At 44.8% G+C, this 18,474-nt stretch overlaps 1 protein-coding gene and 1 non-coding gene across 3 annotated transcripts; one reads left to right on the forward strand and one right to left on the reverse strand.

Annotated features, from left to right (window-relative positions):
• Positions 1 to 1,719: 1,719 nt before the first annotated feature.
• Positions 1,720 to 1,792, forward strand: Trnar-ucg (transfer RNA arginine (anticodon UCG)). Its single transcript has one exon. It is a non-coding gene; the product is annotated as a tRNA-Arg (tRNA).
• Positions 1,793 to 5,241: 3,449 nt separating this feature from the next.
• Positions 5,242 to 12,780, reverse strand: Gpx5 (glutathione peroxidase 5). 2 transcript variants are annotated; one of them, XM_021649820.2, is made up of 5 exons: positions 12,622 to 12,780; positions 10,270 to 10,420; positions 7,983 to 8,100; positions 7,499 to 7,598; positions 5,242 to 6,380 (listed from the first exon to the last, which is right to left on the reverse strand). In XM_021649820.2, the coding sequence occupies exons 1-5, from the start codon at positions 12,715 to 12,717 to the stop codon at positions 6,174 to 6,176; spliced, it is 672 nt and encodes a 223-aa protein (XP_021505495.1). In that variant the 5' UTR covers positions 12,718 to 12,780; the 3' UTR covers positions 5,242 to 6,173. The 2 variants fall into 2 exon arrangements, with proteins under 2 accessions (XP_021505495.1, XP_021505496.1); XM_021649821.2 differs by lacking the exons at positions 5,242 to 6,380; positions 7,983 to 8,100 and having other exon boundaries at positions 7,537 to 7,598.
• Positions 12,781 to 18,474: the final 5,694 nt, after the last annotated feature.

Raw genomic sequence — 18,474 nt, forward strand, 5'->3', positions numbered from 1 at the left:
GAAGTTGAGAAGTTTTTTTTCAAGGTCTGTAAAGAATTGTGTTGGTATTTCGATGGGAATTGCATTGAATCTGTAGATTGCTTTTGGTAGGATGGCCATTTTCACTATGTTAATCCATGAATACGGGAGATCTTTCCATCTGCTGATATCTTCTTCAATTTCTTTCTTCAGAGACTTGAAGTTTTTTTCAAACAGGTCTTTCACTTGCTTGGTTAGAGTCACACCAAGATACTTTATGTTATTAGTGGCTATTGTGAAGGGTGTAGTTTCCCTAATTTTTTTCTCAGCCCTTTTGTGTTTTGTATACAGGATTTCTTCTTCCTTTTTTTTTTTTTTTTTTTTTTTTTTTTGTATCCAGCCACTTTGCTGAAGGTGTTTTTCAGCTGAAGGAGTTCTCTGGTTGAATTTTGGGGGTTACTCATGTATCCTATCATATCATCTGCAAATGGTGATACTTTGGCTTCTTTCTGATTTGTATCCCCTTGATCTCCTTTAGTTGTCTTATTGCTCTAGCTAGGACTTCAGGTACTATGTTGAAGAGATATGGAGAGTGGGCAGCCTTGCCTTGTCCCTGTTAAATCTAATTTTGTAACTGACATTTCTTGTGTAATGAGTTTTGCTTAAAATTTCAAATTATTTGGGCAAAATTCTCTCCAACAGTGCTCGTTGCTGATCGATGCACTCCAATGTATTCCTTAAAAGCCAACAAACAAACAAACAAACAAAAAATCCTGGTGTTCTTAGGTCTCAGAGTGAGTTTGTATCCTGGCTGACCGGGACCCCAGCCTGGCTTCCAGGGCAATCGGTCAGTTGTGACCTTCCGAAGCACAAGCGGCTGGCAGTGAGGAGGGTCTGCCTTAGGTTTCTCCAGACGACCAGAACTGACAGGATGAATCTACAAACCAGCCAAATAGTCACAACCGTTGCCCCCCCCCTTGAGAGGCCGGGAACCTCGCAGTCCTGGGGCCTGGCAGCTGGCTGAGGTTCAGCAGGGTCTGGGTACCTCAGCCATCCCAACCCGGCCCGGAAAACCTCCAGGTGTCTTGGTCCTTAGTCAACCATCTAAGCCCGGAAACACTGGTTCAAAACAGCCGAGGCGGATACTCTTCCTTCTACCAGGGTCGCGGAGGTCTCTCTTCTCCCTTTGAAGGTTTATCGCTTCTTCCCAGAGGGCCTCAGACCCGGCCAAACTCGCCAACCGCGTGCAGCAAGAGTTGGGGGGGGGGGGGATGGTGACTTCTGTCCCCTTTTCTGTTTCTTTGCTAAGCCCGTTACCAGCTAGCTGAGACGCGCTTGGTGCATGAAGAGCGCGTTTGGGGTTTCGGAGATCAGGGGGCCTGCTTTTTTGTGGCTGCTGTTGTCCGTCTGTCTGCCTGTCTGTCTGTCTGTTTTGAGGCAGGGTCTCTCTTCGTGGCCCTCGCAGTCCTGGAATCCGCTGCTGACAAGCTGGCCTCGATTCCTGGAAATCCGCCCGCCTCTGCCTCCGGTGCTGGGATTAAAGCTGGGATTGGAGGCGGGGAGCCTGTCCTTTGTTGCCGAGCAACCTCCCAGGGGTGACTTAGATTCTCGGAGCATCAGCTGTGTCTTTGTCATAGTGTTCACACTGCAAAAAAAACGAAAAACCAAAAACCACAAGTCATTTAACGAGAGCTAGAGTGGACAGTCGGCTGCTCACGGTTCAGGCATTTGTAACAGTTTTCCACACATGTGTAGCCGTGGGACCACGTGGCCTAATGGATAAGGCGTCTGACTTCGGATCAGAAGATTGAGGGTTCGAATCCCTTCGTGGTTGGTTTTTTTTTTCTCCCACCCCCTCCATCCCACTTCAAATTCTAACAGTCTTCGCAGCGTCTGCCCCACGCAACGTGGGGTGTGCGCGTGGTCCCCAAGTTCTGGAACAAACCCCACTCCAGACAAGCACTGGGGCAGCCGCATAGCTGGTGTGGGTCATGGTCACGAACCTGCATCTCGTCTTGGTCCCTGAAGTGTTAGTGTTGGGGTTGCGGTGACGCCCACCCTCTCCATGTGCTGGGTGGACGCGGCGGAGAAGGAAAACCCGAAATATCAGAGGAATCAGAAGAGTGACATTTAAAGCTGTGAGAAGATGGATGCTAAGCAGACAAGAGGCTTCTGCAAAAGGACACCGATCCTAACAGACGATTTCGAATAGAGGAAACGAACACATTATTAGAACAATATGGTTGGGTTTACAGGGACCTTCTGGCACACTGGTCTCAAACTCTATATATAGCCAAGGATGACCTTGAACTTCTGATCTTCCTGACTCCGCCTGGAGGTTACGGGTGCATAAACCAGTCATTAATCCAGAAAATGTCTTGAATACATACACACAGGCCAATCTGGTGGAGGCATTTTCTATTTTTCTTTAATATGTTTTTAATTAAAATAGAATTATATCGGTTTCCCCCATTTTCCTCCCTCCAGCCCTTCTCAGCTACTTTTTTATTTTTTTAACCTTTCCCGTGCCCCCACCTCCACATTCAAGCTGATATCCTTTGATTATTTAACAATAATCAAAGAAATTTGATTATTAAATTTGGCCATTAGTGTTACACACATTTGTGTGTATACACAGATGTATATAAATACGACATCCTAAGTCCAGCTTTGTTGATGTGTATTTAGTGAGTTTCAAGACTGACTGCTCTGTGTGGACAGTGAATAAGAGGGCTTATCCCCAGGAGAGGCTAATTCGCCTTCTCCCAGCAGCCGTGAGTTGCCTATTGATCTTTGTCTAGGAGCCAGACCCCAACTTTTCCCTCCTTCCGTGTTAACATGTCCTGTTTCTAGGAGAGACTTTCACAGCAGACTTCCTGGTCTTCTGGCTCTTACAACCTTTCCATTTCCTCTTCAGTGATGTTCCCTGAGCCATAGGTGCAGGAGCTACAGGAGATACTTATGCAGCAGTTAGGACGGGGCTCCCAGGATCTGCTGATTTCAAAATCAGTCATCTCAAGCCTTCCCTCTCAACACTGGGGGTCCCAGAGTCCCCAGACCTTGGTTTTTTACTACGGCTTACTTAAATTCAGCAGTCAAATTCTTGAAACGGTATTTGAAATAATTTTGATTTAAAAACAAAAATCACATAGGCTTGAACAAAAGGTGGAGGCGTCAGGCAGGTGCATGTAAACCTGCAAACCAGACGTGCCTGTCACTGCAAGGTTTCGTCCACTCCTGGGAAACCGAAGGCCACAGTGGCCTGTCTCCGTGGTCCTCACTCTGCAGCCACCAGCAGAGAGCTGGCTTCTGCAGGACAGGCAGCCTCTGGCCTCTCCGCACACTCTCACGAGGGTGTCACCCAATACTGCCAAAATTACTTTAAAACATTAAAAAAGTTAACACTTTCTCGGGGGGGGGGGAACCTCTTAGATTCTTACCACCCAATACTACCACTATTGAATATCATTATCACTAAGGGAAGAAAAAAAAAGACATAGCTAAAGTAAATGCGGAGAGACAGTAAAATAATTATTTCTGGACCTTCTAAAATTTCAGTTTTCTTTTTAGGCATCCTCACAGTAGCCCAGGTTATCCCTGAATTTATTTTGCAGCACAAACTGGTCTCAAACTCTCAGCAATGCTCCTTTCTCAGAGTCCCAATTTCTGGGACTACTGCCATGCACCAGCAGGGCTACATCCGTGATTATTTTCATTTCACGGTTTGCTTTTTTTTTTCCCCCTATGTGCTCTGCAGTTCATAGAGGAGGTAAATGTTGGGGTGGGTACGGCCTGGGTGGTGGCTGGGTTGGTCAGCACACCAGCTCTCCTGCACCAGGCGCCCAGGGCCAGCTCTCTCTTTGCCCAGGCGAGGGATGGGGCTAGAGCCTCCTGACTTACTCCTGCTCTCCCACATCAGCCCTGGCTCTTCTCTCCCTGTTCCTGCAAGAGGCTTTCTAACAGTGCTCTAGGGTCTTAGCCAGTGAGCAAACCTGCCTCCTCGGACATCATTTGAAGGGAGCTCCCAGTCAGTGTCTCCATCTGGCATAGAGAAGCAGTCTAAATTTGAAATTTAACTTACTTTTCTTGTGCCGCTGAGCAGCAGAACGTGAGAGATGCTGTTGCTATTGTTTGTCCCTCTCTCTCTCTCTCCATCCCTCCTTCTCCTCCCTCCGCTCCCCCCAGTTTTGAGACAGGTTCACATCATGTTTGCTGACCTTGACTGGGTGACTCTCCTGTCTCAGCCTTGTGCAGCACCAAATGGTGTTTTTTTTTTGTTCGTTCGTTTGTGTGTTTGTTTTTTGTTTTTTATTTATTTTTTGTCTGTTTGTTGTTTGTCTGTGTGGAGCCTTGGCTGTCCTGGACTCACTTTTGTAGACCAGGCTGGATTCAAACTCACAGAGATCCACCTGCCTCTGCTCCCAGGTGCTGGGATTAAAGGCGTGTGCCACCACTGCCCAGCTCGCATTCAGCTTTTATTTCATGATGTGTCACCAGATGTTTCACCGGGTCTCTCTAAACTGTGGATCTCCTTCAGCAGTGATGAGCATTCTGTCATCACCCACAGCTTTCAGGACCAGTGAGTGCATTACTAGTTTGTGTCCCTCCGTGGCAAGCTGTGCCACTCAGACTGGAGGGAAGTCTCAATTTATTTCCTAACCAGGTGGTGGGTAATTCAGCCTTTAAAAAGTGACATCAGCATTTCTCCCTGTGTTGATAATTGCACACTGGAGTTCCCAGAAAGAAGACTGTGAAATGGAGAATTTAATTCACTCTGACTATTGGATTACTGGGTAGTGTGGCTTAGTGCCTATAGCACCTGCCTATCACTTGCCTAGCAAGTTCCAGTTTGGTGCCCAGAATTTCAAGAAAAAAATTTTTTACTAGGGCATTAGTGAATTGTCAGCATCTAGGCTTGGGGTTCCAGTTGATATGTCTATTGTGAATTTGATGCTCATTCTAAATGACAGCTAGAACACACAGCAAGTTAGCGGGGTGGGCTTTACTAGAGACAAGGATTGCCCTGTAGGGCAAGGACAAAAGAGGACCAGCCAACTCCCCAGATATCCCTGGAGCTTGCTCAGCTAAACACACGCAACAAACTCAGCCCGAGGCAATTCCTAAAGACAGGTTCCAGCCCTGAGACATCAGGTGAAAAATTTCCAAACATCTGGGAGGATAAACATTGTCTCTGAGGAGGTTCATAACCTGGATGTCACTTGTAGTGGGGGCAGGAAGAGAGACTTAAACACAAGCATTGATAGCGAATGAGCCACAGAGGTCTTGATGCTTCAGATAACATTTTATTGGAAACAGTATGTCTAGTTCTGAAGTTGAGGATCCCCAGGTTCCCAGGTCAGAGCGGGAGATCCTGTCTTTCAGATGATGAAAGGCATCACCGTTCAGAAGCGCTAGATGAACCAGTAAAGATCACACAGGAGGGAGCAATTTTGTAGAATCAGAGACGAATCCTGGACCCTGGCAGCAGGGAGCTGCCTCCTGCGTGAGTCAGTCCGCCCCCAGATTCCCCCAGATGAGCCAAGGCAGAAGGGCGGATGAGATGGTGTCAGGGAAGACTGGATCAGAAGGACTCAGGAGCTTACAACACATTTGTCTCAGGAGACGCAGAGCTTAGGAGGAGGAACCTAGATTGTCTCACCATCCTCCATGGCTATCTCTACACCCGCAGGCTCGAAAGAGAAGGGGCGAGAATGGCCAAGGGTATTCTTCTTCCTCCAGATACAATGTCCAACCAAGCTATTCTCCGATCCCTTGATGCGGTTGAGTGGTTCCATATGGTCGTGTTGATGAATTTTTGTTTTTGTTTGTTTGTTTTTGTTTTTTGACACAAGATCTCTTGTAGCTCAGGATGGCCTGGAATTCATGTTCCTTCCATTTCTGCCTGTCTGTATGTCTGCTGAGTGCTGGCATTATACGTGAGTACTAATATACCCAGGCAAATCTGTAACTGGGGCCTCTGGATTTAGATTTTTCCTTTCTTTTCCTTTTTTTCCCCCCAACTCATACATCTTACAAGGAAAAATGTATGCAGCTTACCTGACAAAAATCTACTTCATGCAGGAAGGATCTTAGGCAACTTAGGGGTGACTTGGGCAGGTAGAGTCCATTTAAGTGAAGAGTATGTTGAGAAGATGGAGTTTTCCCCAGAATGGTCTTTAAGAGAGAAGGAGGAAGAACTCTGAAGCTTAGCCTTCCTATATCACCTTGAGTTGATTCAGGTACGCCACGATGTCTGCCTTGACAGTGCTCACAGGAGCCTGGTGGTGCCAGCGCATGATAGGGACTCCGTTGGGTCCGACCAGGAACTTCTCAAAGTTCCAGCGGATGTCGTGGACTTTTATTGGCTCCCAGTAGACATGCTTGCTTATGGCCACGGTCTCTGAGGGGTGAGGACAGGAGTGCTGCAGTAGAGAAGGAGAGAAAAGAAAACATATTATTTCTGTGCCTAGATGATATGGGGTGTCATCCTTCACAGGCAGTCCCTTCCCCTTGAAACCCAAACATTTTAGCCTCCTGTGGTCCCCGCTAAACCCTATAAATTCTGCTAATCACCATCATGCCAATCACCAAGAATGTTCCGATGTCACAACCTAAGTGTATTCCCTCTTTCTGTCCCTCACCCTAGGGCTCCATCACATTCACAGTACATAGCTTAAGAAGTATTTATTGCCTTTCAGGCTTTCCTTTCTTGTTCTTATTGTTTCTTTTATGAGACAGGGTCTCATGTAACACATGCTGGCCTGAAGCTCAGTGTGTATCTGAAGACGACCGTGAACTCCTGATCCTCATGACTCTACCTCCAAGTGCTGGAATCACAGACAGATAGGACTGTTCAGACTCATTTTCCTTTTCTGAAAAGTGGATGACTTGGACCAGAATGTTATTTCCAAGGTCTAGGGTTCTATGGACCAATGGAATTAAAAAAAAAAAAAGTACCTTTTGGGAACAACTTAGAGCTACTAAGATTTTGATCAAAGAAGAAAAGCGACTAAACCACTTTTTTTTTGCCACTTAATTTAAAAAAGATCACTGTAAGAATAACTTAGGTGTGGCCCATGGCCTTCAAATAAATGGTATTCTTAAAAATTAGATGGATGGAATTTATGAAGCCCTACTCACACTGTTCTGTTTCATTAATCCACCACGTTGCTGCAGTTGTAGAGCTCTGACTTCTCTATGTTGTTACTATGTAGCCTACCATACAGACGGCAGGCATTCATCAAAAAAATACCTTAGAGGAATGAAGGAGTGAATGTCAATGAACAACAGGCCAGGTAAGAGCTGCTGTTGTTTCACACAGCTGTCTGTTCCTCACAAAGCCAGAGTCCCAAGAATGCTAAGAGACTAGCCCACATCTCTATGCTAAGCAGGAGATTTCATCCAGAGAGACTAACCCCACATCCAGGAATGAGTCCTTGGGTCTCTTTCTCCCATAACCAACCTGTGGAATATTTAAGCCCTCGGTGATGCTAGGATGATTGGGGGAAAGGAATTGTATATACTCAAGCAATTCACTTACCTTCAAAAAGGTGAAGATTCTCTGTTCTTTTTCACCATTTACATCCCCTTTTGTAAAGAGCTGGAAATTGGGTACAAATCCTTTTCCTGGACGAACATACCTACAGCAAGCCAAAGGTTGGAATATAAGGGTGAAAGATAGGACCGTGAGATGAATCCAGAGGAAGGGCAGAAAGCGACAGAGAGGAGGCAGGGTATGTTGTACGGAGGACACAAAGGCCTGTTTTGTATATTGGTCTCTCTGTTTCACTTCATTTTTCTGTCTCCGGAGAAGCTCGTTTCCAATTTCACCACCATCCATCTGGGTTTCAGTCAGGAGTGAAGAAAGACTCTGAGGACCTCATTAGACTCTCATCAATTAAAATCTGCTCATAGGTGCCCCAAACCTATGAATCACCACCTCCCTGGCAGTTCAGAGGGCCTGAGGGGCCTCTGAGACAGGAAAGGCAGCAAGACCCCTTACTGGGCTTTCGGCCAGTACTTACTTGAGCCCAGACAGAATCTCTGCATTTTCTCCTGGCTCTTGCTTTCCAAACTGGTTGCAGGGAAAGCCCAGCACAACAAAGCCTAATGGCTTCAAGTCCTCCTGGAGAGCATTCAGTTCTGTGGTTAGAAAAGAGACAACATGATGGCCTGGAGGATTCCTTGGGTCTGTTTCTACCATAACCAGCACATGGAAATGTATATAGCCCAGGCTGACGGGAGCAAGAGCTCTTGGGTTAGTGATTACAGGGAAGGAAACAGAAGGAGAAAACCATCTGTAGATCAGATGGACTGGATGTCACAGCCGCAGATAGGCATGCATTCAGAGCCCCTTACTATAGTGCAATATTTCTCAAACTCACAATCACACCCCGTTCTTTCACAAACAGGGATTCCTGGGTCCCATTTCCAAATCCATTCCCTGAGATGGAGCCCAGCCATTGTCATTATTCAAAACCCAGACGATATTTAAACAAAGCTAGCTAGGAATAACACAGCTCATCATCCAGACGTCCTTGCTGGCTGATTGATAGACTGGATGGACCTTCCTTTTTCTAAAGGAATAGGTAGAGATGGGAAGTGAGGTTCTCTTCTGGGTTACAGGCTAGCTCAGGCTGAGCAGTGCAGACAAACTTGACAGGTAGCAGAAGCCGAGAGCTTTAAGCTGAACTTCCTGGGGAAGTAAAAAATGGATTCTGCTTATTAAAAAAAAAAAAAAAAGTCCGCAAGATTGAACTAAAGCACAAACTCCAGTACTCCCATCCACTGCCATGAAGTGTCCCACTGCCCTGCTCAGGCCTGGATGGTTGTTTTCTTTGTTAACCATTTCTGGACTCTGTGCCTTTAATCTGTTGACAAATATGAGCCTGTCAAATATGACAATTCAGCTTGGCCAATTGGCATTTCTCAAAAGCCAGTTACAGATTGCTGCCCGGCATGGTGGTTCATGCCTTTAATCCCAGCACTTGGGAGGCAGAGGCAGGTGGATCTTTGTGAGCTTGTAGGCCAGCCTTTTCTACAAAGTGAATCAAAATTAGAGGTTGCCTCCCTATTTCCACATGCTTTCCTCTCTTCCTCCTCAAGCCCTGTTGTCTTTACCAGACAATCCCTCTCTCCAGGAAAGAAACAATAAATTAGGAAGCCTGCCTTCAAGCTCTTTAGAAACTCTTCTCTGGGTTTACTTATCTGTTACATGCCAAGGAGAAATTAAGTAAATTTTTTTTTTTCTCTTTGAGATACAGTCACCTGTTCTCCCAGGCTGGCCTCAGGCTCATGACCTTTCTTCCTCAGCCTTTGGAGTATAGGAATCAACAGTTATGGCTCATCATGCCAGGATATAAATCATTTTTAAGCTCCCTATAAACTGATAAGATGAATTATGGTCCAATCAAAAAAGAGTGAGGACTTGGACTGACTTCAAGCATATGTTATTAATTTAGATGATGTCAAATAGTGTTTACTATATTAACGACTCTCACAAACGAGATAGCATTCTCAGAGGGGCAAAAAAAAATGGGCAGGGTTTTTCACTCCACGTCTCTTTTGTTCCTTTGACTTTTGAGCCTTGTGCATACAATACTTCTGCAAAGCACACTGCAAACCATAATAATCCACAAGAAGGCCTTATTAGTTTCAAACAGCCAAGACCCTTCTCCATTAGCTTCTACGCTGGCCATCTGCTACACTAGAGAAAAAGCCCTTGTACCCCCTTTATGATCACTGTAACTTTCCATGGAAAAGTCTCAGAAACATGGATCTTCTCTCCTGTATTTGCCAGAACAGTTCTGGAATTTTCAGATTCATTCAGATACTGCCAAATCCACTGATATCTATATCTATATCTATATCTATATCTATATCTATATCTATATCTATATCTATATCTATATCTATATATGTATATTGATTCCAGTGGAAATCTCAAACCAGATACCAGGCCTATCCAAGAAAAGGGCCTACAGATTTGTTTTCCTCTGTAAAGAGCTGAGTGGTGTTAACAGGCTTTGAAGATCATGTTCTGTTCATCACTAATATCCGCACAACTACTGGCCTCTGCCTTAGGATGTGAAAGCAGCCATAGCTGAGTTTATGCTGCGCTTCAATAAAATCCTTTAAAGAAAATAAACTGTCAAGGTTTGACATGTGGGCTGTTGCTTGCTGATTTAAGACCTCAGAGAATGAAGTAAATGGCCATGACACAGACTTAGAATGGAATTCCCAGTGTAGTTTAGAATATAGTCAGCTGGAAAAAGCAATCCGTCATAAAGTCATATGGCTCTGAATTCTTACCAGGATACTGAATTGTCAGCCCGCAGTAGGTGGCCACGTTGACAAAGAGGACATGCTTGCCTGCATACTGCTTGAACTGAATGCGTTCCTTCCCAAGAGAGAAAGCCTCGTAGTCATAGATAGTGCCTTTCACATCCTTGTAGCAATTCATCTGGAAGAGTTTTGGAAGCTTTGTTATGAGCGACAAAAGTGCCCCATGTCTGTTTGATCATTCAAAGCATGAGTGAACAGTGAAGGGGTTAACCAGGACTCAGAAAACAAATACGAGTGGCAAGTAGGTGGTCACGTGGAGAACAGACCAGGCCATGTGTAGATGAATCTAACCGAAAGGAACTAAAAGTAAATGGCATCAGTGAGAAAAGAACCCTGGTTTTTTGTTGAGAATGAGGCTTCGAACAGCTGGGGATTAAAGGCACACTGCCTGGTTGTTCTCCAAGTGAGCCAGATTTTCATTGCTTGAATGCTTCAAGATGGCCTAGTTACTTCTCTTTCCATAGGTCTTCTGGCTTCTCACCCCACTCGGGAACACAATAGAATGGGAAGATCTCCAGCCTGGAGTATGATCTACCATTCAGCGTGTCTGTGTATCTGGGATGCTCTTATCCCTGGGCCTTACAACTCCTCTCTCCTAAAGTAAAGCAGAACAAAGAAGTTCGCAGGTTTGTCGCTCTAGAATCTAATATAGTTTTCTTAGTGGATTTCTCTCTTCTATCACTCTCTTACACACATGGCTGTCTTATATGCCAACACTGTGAAAACAAACTGTGTGTGTGCCAAGAAAGGATGTGGAGAGCCCTAAAGTCTATCTAATATTCTGTGACAGACTAGTTAGTTAGTCATATCTGAAGATATTTGAGCAGATTCCCACACATCAGAAATAAGTTCTGCATGAAATTCTCATTGTACATCCTCACGTTAAATTTCTCTCTAAGGTAGCTCTTGGTTTTCACATCTGTCTCTGCCTTGGCTGGGTCCCCGCTGTGAGAAGGTCAATGATGCGTACCAGCACAGCCAGGTCTACTCTGTGCTGGAGGCGGGCAGCTATAAATTGCTCATGGAAGATAAGGAGGAGAAAACACAGGAAAGGAAAGAGACGCGTCTAAGAAAACAACCAGTGAGCTGGCTAGAAAAAAAAAATCAAAACAGGCTTTCCTTATGAGTCAGTGAAGGTCTAAACTTAGACAAGGATTCAAACAGACTTCCTGGAAATGCAGTGGACCGGGAAGGAGAGATCAACCCATCTGCCCCCACACAGAGAAGGAGCATGCAAATCGAAAACCCAATGTTCCCAACCCTGTACAATTGATGGTTCTATCATTAGCACCATCCCTTTTTGGGGGAAGTGGGTACATCTTAGAGAGACTCTGAACTTGAAGACACATCTCATCTCTCTGGGTGAGAGAGGGTTTGAGGCAGGGTCTCCTTTTATCCAGGCCAGGCTGGTCTTCAAGCTCAGTGCAGTACGCAGGCTTCAGCTCCTTGAGTGCCAAGTTCGAGGCAGCAGCCACCATGCTCAGCTATTTCAGTTCATTTTTTCTTCTAAAAATTATATTTATTTATTTCATGTGTGTGTGTGCATATGTGTGTGCACGCATGTGCACAAGAGTATGTCTGCAGGAACAAGCAGAGGTCAGAAGAGGCAGTTATAGGTAGGCAGCTGTGTAGCCATGTAGGTGCTGAGCACTGAACTCTTCTCCTCTGTAGGAGCGGTAAGCACTCTTAACTGCCAAGCCATCTCACCAACCCCTCCAGTTTAATTTTGATGTTGACTGTTCTGCTCTTCCAAATGTTTCTAAGTCTGAATGTTAGGTCTTCAAGCCTCCAGATCAGGTTTTATTTAAACTCTGAGTTTCCATGTCCAATGAAGCAGCTCTAGGTGATATAAAAATCCTATCTCATCCAACGAGTCTTCTTGTTAGTTTCAGGGCAAGATAACGTCTTCCCCAAGATGCCTTTTGTGGACCAAATTATGTGCATAGTAAATTTTGCTCTTATGTCCCACTGTGTGAGTGAATGTCTGATTGCTTCTAATGTCCCCTCTCAAGTGTTCTGTCCTCCTGTGGACTGCCCCTTCTACTGCCCCACAGAGATTGTTGACAAAGCAGCGGGCCTCCAAATTAAGAGCAAAGCTAAGACGAGATTCTCAGACACCCGGTGCTCCAAACCTAATTGCTCTAGGACTCTGGTGTGCAATGCCATGACACCTGCTTATGAAAGTGAAGGTCATTCAAGAAGAAAAGAAAGGTTTGGGGTGAGCCCTGGAAGACAAGAACGGCTGGAGGAGGCGCTCTCAGAGCAGAGCCTGAGAGTGACCTTGTTCAGCCCACCGTGCTCTCTCTGGACCTTACTCACCTTCATCTTCTCCGGCTTGGTGATTGTCTGCACATAGCTGGCTAGAAGAAGTGGAACAAGATAGAGGACTCTTAACTGTGTCCTCATGACTAGCATTGTAGCTCGCTGCTCTGAGGGCCTGAGGTCTTTGTTTATCTCCCCGGTGTTTTGACACCTTCACAATGACCAGCCCACACCTGTAAAGACCAATCACAGGGCAGCAAGAGTCATATCCTTGCCTACACACGCCCCCGTGAGCACTCAGAAGTCAATAATGTGGCAAGAGTCTGGAACTCATATAAGTTCTGACAGAATTATCAGAAAGTTGTGCTAAGCCCTGGTAGATACTGGAAACATTGGTTTTCCTGGGTGGATGTAAATACTGGGATAAAGGCAAACTTCCTTGCAAAACATTTGACACAGATGTTCTAAACATTGCTTTTAGAGCCCACAATGCGTAACCCAACAGTATGTTGTGTGTGTCGTATGCTTATGGCTCCGCGTTCAATCCATAAAAGTGACAACCAATCAAGGACTTCACCAAACATTATTATTTTAGCTCTTAAGAAAAGCAGTTATTTACCACACCGTTATACTGTATAGGGTTGGGCAGCAGCAGAAATACTGCCTGTTATTTTAGCTTAAAACAAAACAAAACAAAAGCCCAAAGGATAAAAGTTGGAGAAATGGCTCAGTGCCAACAGTACATGCTTGTCTTGCGAGGGACTTGAGTTTGGTTGCCATCACCCACATTTGGTGGCTCAGCAAGTCCAGCTTTAGGGGATCTCAGGCCTTCTTCTAGTCTACAGGCATAACTGTATCCTCATGCACATATGTACGGACAGACACACATACATACACATAAATAAGTAAGGTAAAATCTCAAACAAACAAACAAAAAAACCCTAAAGTATAGACTCACCTAGGATCTATTCAAGAGAACTTGGGGGCAGGGGAGCAGAGGGAAGGAATCAGAAATAAACCACAGCACATAGATATGCCCATTATAAAAAACGCTCTCAAGGACTTCCAAATCAGTAATTTTTTAGAAAAAAAAAAAAAATCTGATCAAGAGAGAAATGGGCACAGACCAGGAAACCCGGTGGTATCTGTGGCAGGATACAATGTTCTCCCTCAACGTTAATCAAAGAATTATGAATAAGAGATGCCTGTGTTTATCAGATTGGCAGAAGTTAAAAGGAATGGTGGGACCCAGCCTGCGTGTATTCTGGCACGGGGTGATCTCGTACTCTAGGGAGGGTGATGGGAAAACCTGACATTGTTAATTTTGGGGGTGGCTACTCTGAATGCAAAACTTTCTACTTCTGGAACTTGTTAATTTTAGGGGGTTGTTTTAAAAATTAGCATAGAAGGTAATGGATTTCAGGATCATATTCAGGATGCATATTTTGTTTTTGTTGATTCTCGCTCCTGTTTCCTGCGCCTCCCATCCGCTTCCTGCCTTCAATAGTCCCCATTCCACTTTCATGACACATGTACTCTGTTGCTCTCCTTTAATCTCTCCCACATTTTCTTAAGACTCACTTCCCCCCTTTTGTGGTCTCCTTTCTAGTTTCCTGACCTATATTAACCCTTCATGCACATATGTGCATATATATATGTGTGTGTGTATAGAATCTGTGTGAAAGAAAGAATATGCTATTTTTTCTTCCTGAATCTGCGTTACTATGACTAACAGTAATTTTCTTTTTTCCAATGTAATATTTGTATTGATTGTTTGGGAATTTCACAACGTGCACCCCGATCATGCTCACTTCTCAGTCCTCCCATGTCTATCTGTTTCCGCTCCCTTGTAACCATTTTATGCTGTCCCTGTACTCACTGGAGCATGATCAAGCTCCCAGTGGCCAACACAGGGAAAGCTGTATCCTTCTCCCCTATCACAATTTTTAGGAGTTCTCTTTGATGGCTTCCTGTTTATGGAGCTGTTACTTTGCAGGAAGTTAGTGAAGAGGGAAGAGTTGTCACAGAAGCCCTCTATGTTCTTTCTTTCTCAACTGTATGACCCTGGTCGTTGACACCACTGCAAGAGCGGCCTCCTTGCCCTTTACAGTCAGCGGGAGCACTGCATGGTTTCTGGCAACAGCCTGGACCACAAAGCATCCACATGGTCTCCGGCATCAGCATGTGTTTGGATCCCCATTTGGTCTCCGGAGGTGGCACTACAGCGTGTGGACAATCAACATGGCCCTCTGCCGAAGCACAGGCCACCGAGCAGCATGGCCTCTGGGAGCAGTACTGACTGCGGAGATCCTTTGAGGAGGTACAATCCTGCAAATGGACCGTACTTCGTCTGGAATATCAGAGCCAGGACAATCACGTGGCTGAGCAGCTTGTTCGGGGGCTGAGTCCACGCCAACTCCAGGCTGCTGCACTCCATCATGCAGACCCATTCCTCCATCAACCACAGCCTTCTCTCTCTCACACTCGTCATGGCTGTCATATCTTCAGTTCTGCTCCTCCATCTGCCCTGTCTCCCCATCACAGATTCACTGGCATTGGAAGCTGCAGTGTAGACCCTTTTGCCCAAACAGCTTTACATACAAATGATCATTGCAATGAGTGGTTGGGTAGTTGGTCTGGTTCAAAGCCTCTGACTTCCGATTCTTCTCACGTGGCGGGCTGTTGTGCAGAGTCGTGGAGACCCTGCAGCTTTGGTTCTGCCTGACCACTCCCTTCATGTTCTCCAACAGCTCACAGATGGAGTAGATGTTGGGGTGGACCAATTTCAAGCCTTGGCTCTGGGCCTGCGTGGTAGCTTATTCATTTTCCTTCTGCTATGGGGTCCACTTAAACCCAACCCAACCCCAAAACCAGGCCAACGCAGATGACAAAAGTTCATTGTAACCAAGCCACTACTGATGGATCAGGGCGGCAGAACAGACTGGGGAGCTGAACTGCAACCACCCTCCTCCAACTCCAAGCTAGATTGTTACAGAGTTTTTAAGCTTGAAAACCACAAACATCTGTGCAAAGCTATAGTTACATTTCCCACCGATCAGGATTTAGGGAAAAAGGGGTTTCCTTACATGGTTGATCTATATTAACTGATACAGAATGTAGGTTTTACAGTCCAACTTATCAAATCCATTTGTTCTTTTTTGTGGTTAGAAACAGTCATTATGTTTTGGGGGAACAAAAGATGAGTAACTGTTTAGCTACTGAGAGCTACAACTTAGTTTCAACCCTATGATTAAAATGGAGCCTAAAAACAAAATGGCAGTACTTAGGACAAGTTTCTTTTGCTTGCTCCTAACATTTCTGTCTCATGAATTTGTAGATTTGATCTTTTAATTGTATCCCAGATATCCTGCATGCTGTGGCTATGCTCATTCATTCTATGTTTTTTGGTTTTTTGATACAAAGTATCTTGGTAAGCCTTGGCCATTCTGGAACTCTCTCTGTAGACCAGGCTGGCCTCAAAGTCAGAGATATGCCTGCCTCTACCTCCTGTGTGTCTTCTTTTTAAAAATTAATTAATTAAAAAATTAATTGTATGTACATTGATGGTCTGCTTGTATGTGTGTGAGGGTGTCAGATCCCCTCGAACGGAGTTACAGATAGTTGTGAGCTGCCATGTGGGTACTTTGAAAGAGCAGCCACTACTCTTAACCATTGAGCCATCTCTCCAGCCCCTTACTTTATTTCTTAGGATGTTTAAGTATAGTAATTCATTGCATTGCCTTCCAGCCCTGATGTTCTTTCTTCTGATTGGTTGAATCAATTGGTGATGTTTTCCACTGTGTTTTTTTTTTTTTTATTCATTGAGGGTTGGTTTGTTTGTTTTGTTTTTTATGTCCAGCATTTTTATTTGTTTGTGTTTACCCCCAAATCTCAATTTTTTTTGGTAAAATTTTCATCCATGTTACTTCCAGTTTTATACATAGTGTTGATTTTCTCGTATGTTTTGCTTACTTTTCCTTCTGGGGTTCTTCCAGGCCCTCAGTTAAATCCATCTGGCTGTTTCTATTGTCTTTCAGGCAACTGACAATGTTACTGGTATCCTCTGGAAATCTTTGGTCAGCACTTTGCTGCTTCAGTTTCTTTGAATTCAGTAGTTGCAGATTTATGGTCTTTTGGTGTCACGTTACCTTGCTAGTTCCCATTTATTTTTGTTTCTCTGATGCAACTTGAATCTCTGTCAGTCTGGACTTAATCTTTGGTTTTATTCCGAGATCTTATTAGGCAGCCTGCTCTTGAACAGCTTAATCTCCAGGCCTGCCTTTGGAGGAGTCTTGATTCTGAAGAATTTTCATGTGCTCCATTAGAGAACTTTGCCATAGTACCTGAGTAGCTGCAGTGGCAGAGCCATCTTGGTCGGCCTTCTGTGGGACGCACTGCTTTCTGTCTAGTCCCTACCGCTGATACTCAAGAGGCAAGGGCACAGACTTCTTGCTTTCATCCTGGATGTAGTAGAGACAGTTAAAGCTTGGGAGCTCAAGGCCAGCCTAGGAAGCAACACAGGCTCCTGGGGCAAACATTTCCTGAAGTGCGGCATTTGGTCTAGCTCTGCCAGCATCACATCACTGTATTATTAAAACAAAAACAAAAACATATTTATCTCTAGGCCATGCCCACTTTCCTGCTTTTTAAGAGAGTAAAAGTACCAAGGAAACAGATACTACAGGCTGGAAAGATAACAAGATGACATTTGGTAAGAATGTTCCCCTCATTGACTTAGATGGTGAAAAGATATAAAAAAAGGGTGGAGGTTGATCGGCGCTAACTGCTCCAGATGCTTTAGAATTACAAGGAGGCAAATTCAGCAACTAGCCAGATTCCAATGAGAAAACAAATGAAAGCTACTGAAAAATATTAAATTTAACAAAAGACTCTCAGATTTTCCCTCTTTGCCACACTGCACTCTGGTCCCTTAGCCTGTAGGATCGGCATTGCCAGCTCAGCTTCACAGGCCATGGGACCATGGTTACCAGGATAAGGAGTGGTTCCCCTTCAACTGTAAATTGTCCTTCCAAACTGTCCCCTCTGCAGCCCTTCTCTCTCACGTTCACAGCAAAGCAGTCACCTCTTATTCCAAGGGGAAATCTGAGTAGGAATTATCCTCCATGCTGCTGGAGCCCGAGTTATGACTTATCTCAGGAAACAGAAGCCTGTCCTCAAGTCAGACCCCTGATCCTTTTCTTGGAGGCCTCTAACCTGGGGGGGGGGGGGGAGAGTGTAGAACCATGATCCAGCTACAGAGCTCCTCAAGTCCTTTTAAGTCACCTTTCTGCCTAAAAATGCTGACTGTTCTGTCCTTTCTCTCTGCCTCAACTCAGATAATCCTACAGATTAGAATAATAAGTCTTAGAGCAACATACTTTGATTTCTCAAAGTCTTTCCCAATCACCTAGACTTTGATTAAATTGTGTTCTGGGCCTTTAGACCTCATCTGTTGAACTGGGGAAATATAAACTTTATGTAGTATGTTAGTTAGCTTCAGTGTTACTGAAATAAAACACCCTGACCAAAGCAGCTTGGTGAGAAAAACACGTGTTTGGCTTAGGGTCCATCTCTGAGAGAAGTCAAGGTGAAAAAGAGACCACACGAAACCCTGCTTACTGACTTGCTCTCTTTAGCTTGCTCAGGCTGCTTCTTTATACAAGCCAGGACTGCCAGGGCTGGAAGCCCCAACGGTGGACTGGGCCCTCCCACACCAATCATTATTCAATAAAGAACACCACAGGCATACCCATAGGCCAATCTGATGGAGGCAGCTCCTCAAGCAAGGTTTCCTTTTCCCAGGTGACTCTGATTTTTCAGGCTGACAAAACTTAGCCAGCATGAGTGGTTAATTTAAAAAATAAAGGAGACACATGTTTTATTTCAACTTCTAGCCTGAAAGAAACAGAT

This window comes from Meriones unguiculatus, chromosome 19 (genome assembly GCF_030254825.1).
Source record: "Meriones unguiculatus strain TT.TT164.6M chromosome 19, Bangor_MerUng_6.1, whole genome shotgun sequence".
Lineage (NCBI taxonomy): Eukaryota > Metazoa > Chordata > Mammalia > Rodentia > Muridae > Meriones > Meriones unguiculatus.

What these genes read in the sequence shown, in the direction of transcription:
- Gpx5 (XM_021649820.2), bottom strand. Translation starts at nt 12,717, where the DNA reads ATGCTAGTCATGAGGACACAGTTAAGAGTCCTCTATCTTGTTCCACTT. An exon ending in CCAAGCCGGAGAAGATGAAG is followed by an intron (nt 10,421 to 12,621) that starts GTGAGTAAGGTC and finishes AAACTCTTCCAG; the next exon opens with ATGAATTGCTACAAGGATGT. An exon ending in GAATCTTCACCTTTTTGAAG is followed by an intron (nt 6,381 to 7,498) that starts GTAAGTGAATTG and finishes TCTCTACTGCAG; the next exon opens with CACTCCTGTCCTCACCCCTC.